The sequence below is a fragment of the Diplotaxodon limnothrissa genome, linkage group LG18, assembly GCF_057381915.1.
Source record: "Diplotaxodon limnothrissa isolate DT_005_m linkage group LG18, D_limnothrissa_male_GT1.1, whole genome shotgun sequence".
NCBI classification, from domain to species: Eukaryota; Metazoa; Chordata; class Actinopteri; order Cichliformes; family Cichlidae; genus Diplotaxodon; species Diplotaxodon limnothrissa.
Window position 1 is genome coordinate 3,697,454 of NC_140613.1, and position 15,492 is coordinate 3,712,945.

The window sequence follows — 15,492 nt, forward strand, 5'->3', positions numbered from 1 at the left end:
AACAGGAGGCTTTGTGTCATGAAGATGAAGGAGGTCCTCACCTGTTTATAAATCTGTGTATTGAGGAAGAACAGAGACTCGCTAAAGACAATAAAACAAAATATTTCCCTCTAAGTGTTTTAGTTTTTATATTTCTGGCTGCACATTATTTCTTATTTTAATTCTCGATTTTTACATGTTTAAAGTGACAAAAAATGTGAAGTGTAGTTAATTCAGCATTGTCTTAAGAATTCATAGTATGATTTACTAAAATGTGCTAGTAGGTCAGTTAATATTTGCTTTACTGTCAACATGTTGGTTAAAGGAATGCAAATGTTCCAGATCCTCTGGACACCCCTAACTTACACAGCAGATTAGAAACAACAATAAAACAATAAATATAGAGTGTGAGACCATCTGAACGTCCCATGATGCAATGTGGTCTAGTTATTTACTGTAAAAGGGTTAATAGGCATAGACAGGGTGAGATATAATCAAGTATCTGTTGAACTCACAGAAGTGTGTAAGTGTGTAGGACATGACGTGCAGAGGTGCCCGTCGAACCTTACAAGGTGCATTCCACACCAGCTCGACAAGTAATTTAATCTTAATCTTCTTTTATGAAAACAGCTTCTATCGGTCGATGAGAACATTTCACATTTTTGTCCCAGTGAAAAGAGCCAGTACATTTCCCAGATTCAATTACTTGTGTAGACAGATTTTTTTTCTCTTCTCTCTTTGCGTGTCGCTCCTCATCTCTGTTTCTCTTCCCTGCTCAGAAACTCTTTCACTCTCTAGCAGAAACTGAGGCTCTTTGCCTCAGTACAAAGAGTCTGAGTGAGGTCCAGAGCTGTGGAGGCAGTTCGTCCAACACAATCAGTCGCCTGGCTGCAGACTCCCTCCTTCCTGCCTGTGGGGGGGCTTTTGCCTTGGGTGGCAACAACACGGGGGGAGCCAGGGATTAATACAAAAGCAGGGTGCTGTATAGCTCCGTGTGTGTGTGTGTGTGTGTGTGTGTGTGTGTACCTGTTTAGGCATCTTTGTGGGTGTGTGGGTGGCTCTCTGCCAGAAGTCTTTTAGGTGACTTGCGTTTAACAGGCCTTTTCTGATTGGCCCATTTGTGTAGAAGAAGTTATTCAAATGAGTCACATGTGAAAGCCTTTAAAGTTTGACCTGCTGCTGGTGAGACGCACTGCTGAGATCTGCCGTTTGAATCACTAAAACTTCATTTTCCACCTTTTTTAACTTCAGTCTCTTCTGTCATAACATCGACACTCATGCGCTGCCTGTTCATGTCAGAAGTTATTGCAAGTCACCCAGAGAGTTTATGTTATCTCCAGTCCTGTTCTGTGTCCATCAGGAATGTGACACTGACTTTAAGGATGTGGCCTCTCCTGCTACAAGTTCAACTTTATTTATAAAACTCTGCAAAAGCAAGCAGTGTTTCCCAAAGCACTGTCCAAGAGACAATGACAAGGCTGTCAAAGCTCTGCTTTTTAAAATGACCCACAAATAGGTTCTCTCACTACTTTGTTGAGGCAGTTTCACATAAATAAGGTTTAAACATTATTTCTAGTTGTACATTTCATCAACTAAAACGCTGTAACCCAAACCATAAACTTTTCCTAAAACCAACAAAGACTTTTTAAATGCCAACAATAAAAGTAAAATTAAAAGCATTAAGGTCCAAAAAGTGAAGGTTGCTATGAAGTTTATGCTCTAAATAATTTGAATTTAAAATACTTTAAATTTATAGATCCAAAATATGCATTAAATGCATGTTAAAGGGATTTTATCCCTAAGCTGATAATCACTCATAATATTTGTAATAGAAAGTTAAATATCTGAATAATGTTTTGCAGTCTTTAGATGTAAATGAGATGGTATCTTTCCACTTTCCCACATACAAAGTCATCTGCAGACATGTCGAATAAAAGAGAAGTTCAGCAGGATGGCTGTCAGATCACCTGGTGTAGTTGTCGGGTAACAAAGAACATTTGTGCGTTGTCAGATTAGCTGTCAGTGGTAGGCGAGGTGATGTAAAGAGCATGAATGTTTTTCATGGTGCTGTGACTGTGTGGTATGTCCATCAGGCCTCTGAACCACCATAATGCCTCGAGAGGACGATCTGTTGTAATGCAACCCTGTCCATATGTTTCCCACTGCCTCTCTTCAAGTGGAATTTCCTCAATTTGCTGCCAGCGTCATTATATAAAGCATGCATCCAATTAGTTTCCAAGGTGTTGTAATATTTCTGTAGTATCTGCTTGGATTGTGGGCTTATGAGCAGAGGACTTTAGTCGACCTTTAAGTCTTTGCCTCTTCGGTAATGTGCAGATTCTGAGAGGATTATTTTAAATGAAGGAAAGAAAGTCGGTTACAGATGATCATAATGTGAAAAATAATTTTTTGATATATCAGTTATTTAGTTAACAAAGTTAAAGCAGATGTATTCACTTCGAAGTATTCAACAGTGTCAAAGTTTTATACCAAAAAAAGATTAAATTCCCAATTCTTTGTGCCAAAACTGACTCCGCCCCCCAGAGCTGTTGCTGATTGACCTTTTTCTAGTCAGCTAACAAGTTTAATGGGCTGTTTTAATGCACATAAGATCCAAGTTACAACATCCTTGTACTGAACTCTCAGCCTGACTTATGTTAGATGAGCTAGAAAAACAATAAAAAATGAAAAAGAAGAACGTTACTGTAGCTGAACTAAGGCTAAAAAAATATCCATGGATGTTTTTAGTCCCATCCTTAGTTTCTTTCAGGCTTTTTTCTCCTCCCTGCATACAAACCAGAACACAGAAACACGTCTGTTCAGTGGTGAAGGAGCTACCAGCAGGAAAAACCACATGTCAAACACTGTGATCTCTCTGAGGGGAGTCACCCAGCCATTATCCAAATGAAGAGTTTTCTTCCTAAATAAAGTCCCATCTACTGTCACCAAATGTTTGCAGATGTGAGAGAAACTCTCATTTTAAAAAAAAAGGATGTTTTGAGGTGTCGTAAACAGGATTTCATAACAAAGGCAAACAAGCGTGCTGTGGTGCTTCCTCCTCGGGGGTTAGGTCACATAGCAATTTCGGCCCGCAGACATTTAATTAAGGCTCCCACCCAACAAAAACACATTGAAGATATGTTGAAGATAATGGTTTTCACATTATTTTCACTCAAATCTAGAAGCAATCTTGTAACTCAGGGGTCATCTTGGAAATGCCTCTGGGCATCTATCTACTGCCTAAATGAACAGAGAGGAAGCCAGAGCTTTCATTTCCATGTTCAGTGGGACGCAAACACTGCGTGAGTCACCAGTCAAATCAGATCTTTTTTTTTAAAGGCAGCTTAAAAGGTTTGATTAATTTTTCTTTGAATAAAGTTTAAAAGTTTCATCACATTCTGATTTAATTATTCAGCCCAGATCTCCAGCTCATCCCACCAAACTAAGTAAAATGATAAGTATTCTCGCCTATATCTTTATATTGATTTAAAAGTAAAGATGCCAGCAACCCATAGACTGTATATAAAAGATGGATGTAGCCACGGTGCCATCCCACAGTTTTGAAGCCCCTAACTGAGCTTTTCCATTTTAGCTTCGCTGACATTCAGATATCACAAAGGGACACTTCTTACTTATAAAGTGTCAGTTTTTCAGTCAAAAGATTGGCCAGCTGCTTTATTATCCCCATGGATGCTGATGGGAGCAAATCATGATCCAAATTATCCTGATATGTCATTCACAGATCCAGCCCATAAACTCATCAGTGTTTACTGAGGTCACAGTAAATAACTGAGGGTCATTTTTCCATAGACTTCTATGCATTTACTTCTTTTTGCATCCAGAGGTGTCGCCCCCCGTTTGTCATTTCTATAAGTGCAGGTTTAGGTCAATTCTACATTTATTTCACAGACTTGCAAGCTGCATCCGTCTTTTACCTACCAGTAGCATATTTATAAATTGAGCTATTTGTATATATCAGAACTATTTTGTTATATTTTGTAAGTTGGAGCAACTGTAACTACATAATTTCCTCAGGGATTAATAAAATATTCTGCTGGTGATTCTGACTTGCATGGATTTCTTTTCAGTCTACTTAGCACGCTCTGATGTTTCCTGACAGTATCACTGGTACGCTTCCTTCGAACCTATTTTCTCCCAGGCTTCCAGAAAAGGTCAGAGGAGCTGTTACTGCTGTAGTTGTCGTACTTATGACCACTAAGTGTAACTTCTTACAGGTCTTTAGTGTGTCTGTTGAATAATGCATTTTTGGGGAGAGTAATCTAACAGTCGGGGGTTGCTCTCGGTGTCTAGGTTTTCAGGGTTGATTATTAACGTGACTCGCCTGAACCTCACACTGTTTGGCTGTGGGTTGCCAGGTTCACGTTAAATGTCACTGTGATGTGCGTGAGGGTATCCTGCTGTGTTTGACAAGAAAGTTGTGTTACCGATTACAGCAGTAGAGGTGCAGCTGGACATTATGTTGGGTGATTCTACACCCCTTTCTGTCCATTTCTGTCAGTCGTGTTGTGTTTAATGTACCTCAGGCATCTGATAAATGTCACCAGGTTATTCAAGTGAAAACTTCTAGAATCCGTGTGTGTGTGCGTGTGTGTGTGTGTGTGTGTGTGTGTGTGTGTGTGTGTGTGTGTGTATACCAAGTCTGTAGTGGGATGAAAGTGGTGATTGTGGTTCAGGCAGATGAAGCTTGTCAGGTGGTTTGACTTGCAAAAATCACAGTCATCAGCACAGCGCGTGGAGAGTGGCTGTTGTAAGCGTTGGCTCTGAGTGTGTGGAGTTTGCTGCCCCATATACACACAGCCCCTGCCTGTAGAATAAAGTGGGGTTATTATAAAGGACTGTAGCTGTTGAATGACTATCCATGACTAAATGATGCTTTTTCTCTATTTATAGAATAAAACTTAATCATTGTTGCAATGGTCATTCAATTGTGTGCTTCATTGTGGCTGCTGTATCCTTACAGGGCATGAGCTTGCTGCATTTCAGTTTTGTCGACCCTCTGTGCTCACCGATCAGTGAGAATAGATTTCCCTGATCTGGTCGCCTGAAGCACACAGTTCTGTCTTTGAGCAGAGAGGTCAAACCCACCTGTTCTGTTTGATGCTCTGTGTTAATCATCCAAAGCTGCTCTAGTAGAGTGTATGAATAAAAATGTGGGGCTAGAAAAAGCAAAAGGAGTTACTCATTAGTTACTCATTTTTGCTGTTTTGTTTCCCACATGAATCAGGTTTTTCATCCCATCATGCTTCATGCCTCCCGTGGCTTTATGTCACTTCTTATTTTTATGATATTGACTTTCACTGTGATTTGATTCATTGACCGGTTTCAATATAAGAGCCAGGGATCCTAAGTCAGTTAGCAGTGCCCAGTGCGCCATCTAGTGGTTGGGTTTTGAATATTTCCCCAGAACATCTCGATGCCATGAGCTGTGTGTGGAACGCTAATATTAAATTTTTTTCTTTTTTTTTTTTTTTTTTTTTTTTTGCCTGTCCCGTTTGGCTCTTTTGCCATCAGAATTGTTGTCTAAAGGCAAAGAAAGATGCCCAACGGATTTACTTTACCAAACTAACCATCCCAGCCTTGCCGTAATGGTCCATTTGATTCACCTTTTATTGTTTATTTTATTTTCACTTACTGAATACGGGACAGACTTGACTGGGGGAAAGAAAGGGAGAAAGAAAGAGGGAAAGAGAAACAGCTGAGAAGAGGGACGGGGGAGAAGGGCAAAAGACAAAAACCAACAGAACGGGCATAGAAAAAAAAATGCATATATCAATCACCTGGATCACCTGCTGAGAAAGAAAAAAGAAAGCAAGCAGAAGAGAACAAGAGTAATAGAATAAACAACATCACAATGATATATGGGAATATGACAGTAAATACTAAATGTTAAACATTATTGTGCAGCACATAAGATCAACAGAACACAGTGTGCTTTGAGGTAGGAGCCAAAAAGGGTGTAGTTTGTGGGTGTGATCACCCGTGTGTACACCTGTGAGCATGGACGCGCTTGTTTTTAAAAGGTTCCTTCATGTAATGATCTGCTAGAGGGTGTGGGGGGGCCACAGCCCCGTCCTCCAGGGCATGAAGCAGGTGTGGAGGAGATCAAAACTCCAGACATCCAGAGGCCCCCAGAACACAAGAGACCAAGGAAGACCAACAGAGGGGCAGCCGCACCACTGTCCCGGAAAGAGCTGAGGAGAGTCCCAGATGAGGGCTCACTCAGCAGCCGCGGAGCAGAAGCCAGGGGGAGTTGCAGTGACGCGCCCGTGAGCTCCGCCGGCAGCCAGCTGCGCCTGAGTGACCGAGCCCCAGGCCGAGAGGCCGGGGGCACCCCACCTCCGAAGTGGCCCGAGCGAGCCCCAGGCTCCAGGCCCCGATAAGCGGCCGCCAAGGAGTGAGCCGGTGTGTACCTGGACGCCCATCCCCGGACACAAAGAACCACCAACGCACCGATGTCTGAGGGAGTCCGCCACTGGCAGGGGAAGTGGTGGTAGGGGGAGATAGGCCTCCAAACCTTGGAGGGCCTGAGATGTCCTCAGAGAGGTGGCGCCTGACACCCAACCTGACATATAGACACAGACATACAGGCACACACAGATACAAACATCCATTCCCACCCTCATGCTCTCATATGCACTCACTCCACACTCAACCAACGTGGAGACAGACATAAAGAGACGTTGTACACACGATCACACTCCCCAAGCGTACTCTACAAACCGGGTCTAGGTGCCCCCGCCCCTGGAGGGGGGAACTGCACCCAGACCCAGGTGGTGTTTCCCTTTTCCCTGCGGTGGGGGGAGGCAGACCGCCCCGACTCCGCAGCAGCAGGAAGGCTCCACACTCCAGACCGCTAATATTAAATTTAACATATAACCAAAACTATAAGTGTGATTTGAAACCTGCTAAAGAAATCCATTAAATGAATCTTCTTATGACATCACTGCTTAATTTCTGAGGCATCTTCATGATTGTGTTTATTTTTATTTCCTTTCCCTCAGTGGAGAGAGCGGCGCTGGTAAAACAGAAAGCACCAAACTGATCCTGAAGTTCCTGTCAGCAATGAGCCAACACTCGCTGGAAGTATCATCCCGAGACAAGACATCACATGTGGAGGAGGCACTGCTGGAGAGCAGGTAAATTACACCTATCATTACAAATTAACTCCATAGTGCTATGGGGTAATCGCTCAATTGCTTTCCTGGTTAATGATCACGTCCTTTCTTCACTCTAAAGTCCCATCATGGAGGCCTTTGGGAACGCCAAGACTGTGTACAACAACAACTCCAGCCGATTTGGGAAGTTCGTCCAGCTGCATGTCAGCCAGAAAGGCAACATCCAGGGAGGCAAAATTGTCGACTGTATCCTTTAAAACCAACTTGATGTTAAGTGGCCTACGCTTCCTTTCCCTGCTCATTTCCTGCGCAGGCTTAGCATTAAAGGAGGCCATGCTGTAAGGGGTTAGCAAAATTGCTGTCAAGGGTAAAAATACAGCAAGCAAGAGAGAGCCACAGCTTCCTGTTCATTTATTAGCACAAATCCTTCATTAGGAGCACGAGGATTGTAACATTAAAATAAAACTGATTTGACTGTTTTTTTGATGATGTTATTCCTTCATCTTTATTTATGTGTTTATGTGTTCACATGTGTTTTGAAAGTTTATTTTAAAGTCCAGCTACAATTCATGCAACTGGTAAACACAGAATTGAAATTTTAATACATTTTAATGCTGGTCTTTGCTTAAGTTGTCCTATTTGAACATTTCTGCAGAATTCTGTTAGCAGTTTTGTGCGTGCAGGCTTTTTTTGACTGTTTTGTTCCTTGACACTTTTGTGGCTGCAGACCTCTTAGAAAAGGTGAGTGTTCTTCTTCCTTCCTCCCACCAAATCTGTGATTAGGGTTGAATCAGGAGTGCTGGAGGCTGCTGGTTTTCACTTCACATTTTCACTTTGTGAAATATGTTTGTAAAGAAGGGAGGTGCAAGCAGCTCCATGGAGTTTTTGTTATCTTGTTGTAAAAGCACACCATCTTTGGGTTCAGTTTTAGAAGTTTAAACTAACTAAGGCTGCTGTTCTGTGTGTTTGGTCAAATGTGAAAATTAGCATTAGTTTTGATGTGAAGATGTATATTAACTCTCCTCTTCCTCTGCAGAACCGAGTGGTCAGGCAGAACCCAGGGGAGAGAAACTACCACATTTTCTACGCCATATTAGCAGGAACCAACAACCAGCAGAGAGGTGAATGATGGGAAAACACCATCGTTTAATTTAATAAGCATTTAAGTAGGAAGGTTAACACAGATGAAGTTATGAGTCAGTGCAAACAGACTTCAGGCACAGAAAGAGCAGAAAGCTAACGTGGTTCAAATGTGTCATAGATGTTGTAATTAGTGTGTTTCTGTGTGTCTGCAGAGGCGTTCGGGTTGACCCATCCTGACAGCTATCACTACCTGAGACAGTCCAGCTGCCAGGATGACAAAACAATCAACGACAAGGGCACTTTTCAGGATGTTCTGGTGCGCGTGGTTATGTTGCATTTACTGATTTAAGGCTAAAAGTAACAGTTATTTGCACTTTACTGTGTGTGCTGTGTTCCAAAACATTTGGTTTTGGTCAAATTTAAAATGTGGCAAAAACTTAGAATGCACAGACTGCACATACTTTTCCTTTTCCCTCATAGTTTGACATAAATGATATTTCTGTATGCTACTCATGATTCATAATCACAAGTCAGAGTAAGAAACTTTTGATCCTGGTGACTGAAAGCTGAAATCACTGCTGCCAAACCAAAGCATCAGACTTATGGCTTTAAATCAGTCCAAACCTCAAAGAACGCCCTAAAGTCTTTACAGCTTCTCAGGACGGATTGTTTCTAACAGCAACTTCCACCCAAAAGAAATAAAATCAGCTGGTGAGAATTTAAACATGAGGCCACCAGAGGCGACCTGAGGTTTTCATCCGTTCTTTTCTCCTTGTGTGTTTGCGGTTCCCAGAACGCCATGCGAACGATGCAATTTACAGAGGAGAACATCAACGAGATCCTGCGCCTCCTGGCTGGGATCCTCCACACAGGAAACATTGAGTTCGTGACGGCCGGAGGGGCTCAGATTTCCTCCAAATCAGGTAGTTTACCCTTCCCCTCCACACATTTTTCTTCATATGGTTACAATGAACTTTGGCGAGCTAATTATGGTCCTACAAACACATAAGTCTGGCACTGTTGTCAACAAAGTAGTTCTCATGATTAAACTTAATCACGTCTGAAACAAAGAACTTTTTTTTTTACTCACAAACAAAATGTTTAAAGTGTTTATTTGGGAAGATTAGAACTAAATACTTCCACAGCTTGTCATTAGTTTGGTTTCACTTTCCTTGAAAACTTTTCATTCAGAGTAAAATATTCAGACTTCAGGGCACAAACAAACCCAGGATCTAAGCCGTTATTAACATTGTCTCAGCATGTTAAAACTTTAATTTCTGACTGTTTTAAACTTTCATCTGCTTTCACTGTGACTTCACCTTTGGGTTGATTAAAGGCTAATGCATTTCAAGGTCAAAAGCCAAATGGAAAGGATGCTGACGACAGTGATCATGGTGTGAATGAGGACCAGTTAAATAAACACGATGTCTGGTTTCGTGGTTTCCTCCACTTAAAATGACATTTTACGTCCAAAGTCGTTAACGGTGTGTTTCATTTGTTGGCAGCACTCAGCTGGACATCTGAACTCTTGGGGCTGAACTCGGATCAGGTTGCCGAGGTCCTGACGCACCGGTCCATGATCCTCAGGGGCGAGGAGATCTCCACACCACTAACTGTGGAACAGGTCAGTTGTACTTTAAACATCCCAGATCAAAGCCATCCCACCAAATAAAAATGGCTACAGATAAAAAATAACAGCCATGTTTTGATTATAATGGTCCTTCCTTGTTGGGCCTCTAATGCATGTGAGGCCAAATCAAACTGAATCTCAACACCTTGCCACAGCCATGAGTACACTGATACAAAGCAGAGTTAGCAGTGAAGGTGATAAATATGAGATGGAAGGAAAAACCTAACGCTTGACTCAAGGAAAATGACATCATTAATTAACATCATTAATTAACCATTAACAGTATTTGTCAAGAAGAAGTTTAGTTCGAATGTTTGTTCAGGAAAAACTGGCTTTGCTGTTCTTTGGTGACAAATGCAGTAGGACCAGTTCTTATTGGTTGAAAGAGCTTAATAATATTCATGGAATCAGGTGGAAAATCTACATATTATAAACACAGATAAATATGTGCAACAGAGATTAAAAAAAAATATCCTGACTTTCACATCGTGAGTAGTCATACTATCTACTGCATCCATCCCATAATGCATCTCCACATTTAAACCTTCAACCTCACAGAGAACAATTCTTCACTAATTTTAGCCTGAAGCAGGTTCCGGCTGTTTAAAGTGAAGGCAAAACAAAACACACCCAAAACCCAAACAGTGTTCGAGCTTTCCGGCTATTCTCTGCTGTTATTGCTTTGTGATGAATGAGGCCTTTGGGGGGCTGAACTTATTTCTTCAGTTCATCAGTCTGTAGGGGGCTGCGCTTGAGTCAAAAGCAGGTTGTTTGTGCCTTTTTTTCACTAATTCATCAATGGAGGTAAAGTAAATGTTACCGGGACCTGAGAGTCCAGTTGCTCTTATGTTTCTCTGAACATGTTAACATGGAGGATGGGGACTGTGTATCCTACTGGTTATGGTTACCTCCACAGTTTAACTGGCCGTCTTACATTTTTCTTTACATATAAAAAAACGTTTTTTTCTCTTTACCCAGTTTCTTGTCTGTGTTGCTAATGACAGAATCTAAAAATGATCGCTTCAATCATCTAAACAGGAAACCAAGAAAATATTTAGCATAATGGATTATTCTTACTTTTCATGAAGATAAATTTCTGTCACTTAACATATTGATTAATTGAGGAGTTGTGGCAGTGTTTATAGTAAAAATATTAAGTGAATTAATAAGAAATTAGAATAAGAGTCAGAAAATGAGGATGATGTTAATTTTCCAGGTAGTGTCAGTTTATTCATTCATGACCTTCCAATAAGCCACTAATTAAAGACTTTAGCTGAACACCAACTGTGTTTGTCCTGCTCCTCTGCAGGCCGTGGACTCTCGAGACTCCATGGCCATGGCACTTTATTCTCAGTGTTTCAACTGGATCATTCGCAAACTCAACACCCGCATCAAGGGCAAAGAAGACTTCAAGTCAGTCAGCATCCTGGACATCTTTGGATTTGAGAACTTTGAGGTATGTTTAGTAAAATTCCCCCTTAAAATGTCAATATAATGACCAAGTATTATGTGGTCCAAAGGGTTAACTCAGGAAAGACCCACGGGTGAGCAGGCTGTGAGTCCACTGTGACATGAGAATGTAATATTCCCTCTGGGACAAATACGTTTATTAAATGTAACTGAGTTCAATTAAATTTCAATCGCTTGTTCAAGCACATTCGAATAAACTTTCCCCTCCCCAAGAATTTTAATCATACTTTGTTTTTAATCAAGAAATCAGTAAATAACCCTCAGGGATTCCTCGTTTTCCAGTTCATTAAGTCTTCGTCTTTGTTTTCTGTGTCTGATAACCGCCTGATTTTCCCACAGGTCAACCGCTTTGAGCAGTTCAACATCAACTATGCAAATGAGAAGCTTCAGGAATATTTTAACAAGCACATTTTCTCCCTGGAGCAACTTGAATACAATAAGTAGGTGGAGGTTGTTTGTTCGTGATGCATCGATTTGTTTTGCACCAAAAGTCTGTGATCTAGTGTTACTTTGCTGTTTGTTAATGCTGCTTTCAAAAGAAGACAACTGTAAAGTTTTCAGGCCGTCCAGGTCAACTCTTTGATAGTTATGTTACCTTTTCATACATTAATTAATATTAATGTATCACATTAATATTTTAGACTTTATTTTAACATTATCAAATTAAACAAAAGATCGACACATATTACAGAACAGATTTTGAGACCAGAAAAGTAGAAGGTACTCCTAAAGATTTTATTTAGTTAGTGTTACAGCAGGAGGTGCATGCAAGGAAGTCTTAAATGAAAATTGGTGAAAAGAAAAGAATCCACATATTATTAATGTCGTTTTTGCTAATTGTGAAACGCTGCCACTTTCAGCCAAGTATTTGTTACTATTATAAACCCACAAAAATGGAACTGAATCATTATCTCATGCTGAAAACTTAATGGAAGCTAGTAGGGGAAATGCTTACCACAGAAACATGGTTTAGCCTACATCTCCACAGAGCTTTGTTTATTCTGGTCTATCTCAGAATATATTAGAAGTTTGTTCATTGAATGCAATGTCATTCAAACATGGGAGATGTATGTGCAATAAAGCTTTTTTTTTCTGATTGTGAAGCTAACTTTACTTTTTTCTGCTAAGCTAGGAGAGCAAACAAAACTAAATGTGTTACACAAAGAAAGTTTAATAATTAAAAAATAAAATTAAAAAGGGAATATGTAGGATTAAGTAAGCTAGCAGTTACAAATGCTGAAGGTATTTTTTTTTTATATAGCTGGTTGAGATGGTAATAGATATATTTCTTATAGCATTTGTTTTGGTTGCTGATGACTCTTTATTAGTTGCTAGCTAATGTTTTTCAAAAGATGTTTTGAATATCAGGAAATTGTGAAGTCATGTTATGTGTGAAATAAGATTAAAGTTTATAGGCCTTTAATATGACATAAGCTCGTTCTTAACGCTGGGTTAAACAGTGCTTTGCATCAGCTAAGCTATCACAGAAAATCTTTGCAGTTTGTACGCTGCCAAATAATTTACATATACTGAACAAAATGTTTTCATATCCACTCATTTTAAAGAAAAGTAGGTTGATGGGATCAATAGGTTGAGGGAAATCAGCATAATCGCCCAGCACCTCCATTTATCCATGGTTTGTCTCTGTTCATGTTTGTCTTGAGGGTTTGTTTTATTGGGAGTAACCCAGAGTAGCAGTGAACCGTGATGCTCCTTTAAAAAAGAACAAAGATTTGTCCTAAAGAAAAATCTTGTCTTATGAACTAAAACACTAAGTTTGATCACCACCAATCTGTGCTTTGTGCTATAAATGCATAGCATCTCTATGAGAAGAAGTCAGGGATGAAAACATGCTGGTGCAGGTGGCAAAGACTAGAATGACGCATAAAACCAGATGTACTTTCATCCCTGCCTTTAAATGTGTCCGTTATTAATTCGCTCTACTAAATCCTTTTGTTTGTTTTTCCTGCTGCGTCTTGCAGAGAAGGCCTGGTTTGGGTTGACATCGACTGGATGGATAATGGAGAATGTTTGGATTTGATTGAGAAGGTATGCAGATGATTCAAGATTTGTGAAGTGGCAGTCGAATACTGTTGTGTCAGTGATTAAAAGAAGTGTTTCTACGATCCATGCAAACAAATATTTCCAAAAAGTGCAGTTGCAGGTAGTATTAGTTATTGGTTTGACCTCATTGAGACAGCGGTTATATTGCTTGCGTGGTGGTTATATTAATAGTGGTAGACTGATACTATTTTACAAAAGCAAGAAAAAAAGCAGTGATGAGATCAGAGTAGACAAGACTTGAACAAAAAGAGCACAAAGGTGGTGAGTGTAGAGACATTTAAGATGATGATGATGATATAAATCATGGTGATGACTGCTGATAGTAATTAAATCTGTGTTTCCATAGAAACTGGGTCTTCTGGCACTGATGAATGAGGAGAGTCACTTCCCCAAAGCCACAGACGACACCTTGCTGGAGAAACTCCACAGCCAGCACTCAGTATGTCGCGCTTGACTTTGATTCACTTTGGCAGCTGGAGCTTCTCCTTTTAACTGTTGGAAAACAGTTCAGTCCCACACGTGCATCTACTTCCCTCTTTCTTTCTTTTTTTTTTTACATTGCTTTAAAAATATAAGGTCTATAAAAGTGGTCCCACCTGTCCTTAGTCTTAAAAAGTTTGCTGTTTTCATTTTCACTTGTGAGGAATCTTAGTTTTTTAAATGCATGCTTTAATACTTTAATACTACTAATACCTAGTTGGCACTACAGTTAATTAATAAACACAGACTCCTTTATGGTGGGGTGAAACCCAATTTTAAATATTCGTCAGACTTCTGCGATAATGTTCAAATGAATTTCGATCAGTGCCTCAAATTTCACACAACTTCACATCTACTTTCTCCGTTTCCATCTGATAAATAACTGGTAAACTGGGAACTTCACAGTGTGTCACGTTACATGCTGTGGTGCAGCTTCACGTCTAATGTTGCTGAGAGGATATCGATCGCTTCCAGCAAACAGCGCTGCTCATTTCTTGGCGTTTGGCTGTGGAGCAAGCAGCTTGATTTGATTTGACTTAACATTGATGTCATTGCAAGTAGTAAAGAGGAGTAATACTTTGAGTGAGTGGGAGCTCTTTTTTTAATGTTGCTAAATAATTTCTTGGCTGTGCTTTTAGTGCAGCTTTACAGCCTTGTTATAGAGGATTCAGAGCCAGTAAATGACTCTTAGATATATTAAAACCAGAGAGAAGAGTGTTAAGTGGAGACTCAAACAGCAACGGTGGGACTTGATTTGTAATTTTTAGCATTAGGAACAAATATTTCCCTCAGTTTTCTGCAGGTATGACCTCAGATACCATAAAGCATGTTTTCTCCTGCAGAAAAACCCTTTCTATGTGAAGCCACGTGTTGCTGTGCACTACTTTGGAGTCAAACACTATGCAGGAGAGGTGAGACCATAATATCTGTTTCTGTTTACTGTTTTTATTGTTGTGTTTTTGTGGTTTTAATGGAGCAGCAGATTGATTTAAAGTGAAGCCCCAAAGCAAATCACGTGTCCAGGTGCTATTCGGCTTTTTATTTGCTCCAGTGAAAGCCTCTCTCTGACGCACTGTGGTGGCTTGGCACAGGTGGTGTATGACGTGAGGGGGATGCTGGAGAAGAACAGAGACACCTTCAGAGACGACATCCTGAACATGCTGAGGGAGAGCAGGTAGGCGTGTGGCCCTGCTTTGCATTTTTGCGTTTCTATTGTTGGACCACACATTTATTTAAATGAAATTAAAATAAATTAAATTATTAAATTATATTTCAAAAGGAAATGGGCATACTGATCTCATATTTGTTTAAGTTTTCACAAAAATTTAGACTCAAAAGCATTTTCCTAACCTTTCTACAGCTAAGCTCAATAATGGTTTAAGCTGCACAGCGCCTCTATGGCTACGTTCACACTGCAGGTCTTAATGCTCAATTCCGATTTTTTGATCAAATCCGATTTTTTTGTCTGCTCGTTCACACTACAAATAAAATGCGACAGCAAACGCGCTCTAGTGTGAACGCTCAAAGCGGCCCGCATGCGCAAAAGAAGATGTCACACACAACGCGCTCTGTTTAGACCCAGAGCAACAGTATTGTTTGACTGATGGCCCTTAATATAAAGACTTCGGTCTTCACGTTTCCCAATTTTTG

The 15,492-nt window shown here is 40.3% G+C and overlaps 1 protein-coding gene across 1 annotated transcript in view; it reads left to right on the forward strand.

The window, feature by feature from the left end:
- The window catches only part of myo10 (myosin X), a 128,349-nt gene that overhangs the window by 77,240 nt on the left and 35,617 nt on the right, over positions 1–15,492 (forward strand). The window contains exons 5-17 of the mRNA XM_085378810.1: positions 7,002–7,136; positions 7,237–7,361; positions 7,843–7,856; positions 8,152–8,236; positions 8,411–8,514; positions 8,992–9,121; positions 9,704–9,822; positions 11,138–11,284; positions 11,638–11,738; positions 13,281–13,347; positions 13,709–13,801; positions 14,685–14,753; positions 14,934–15,016. Of these exons, the coding sequence (XP_085234936.1) occupies positions 7,002–7,136; positions 7,237–7,361; positions 7,843–7,856; positions 8,152–8,236; positions 8,411–8,514; positions 8,992–9,121; positions 9,704–9,822; positions 11,138–11,284; positions 11,638–11,738; positions 13,281–13,347; positions 13,709–13,801; positions 14,685–14,753; positions 14,934–15,016 (1,272 nt within the window). The remainder of the gene's footprint in view (positions 1–7,001; positions 7,137–7,236; positions 7,362–7,842; positions 7,857–8,151; positions 8,237–8,410; positions 8,515–8,991; positions 9,122–9,703; positions 9,823–11,137; positions 11,285–11,637; positions 11,739–13,280; positions 13,348–13,708; positions 13,802–14,684; positions 14,754–14,933; positions 15,017–15,492) is intronic.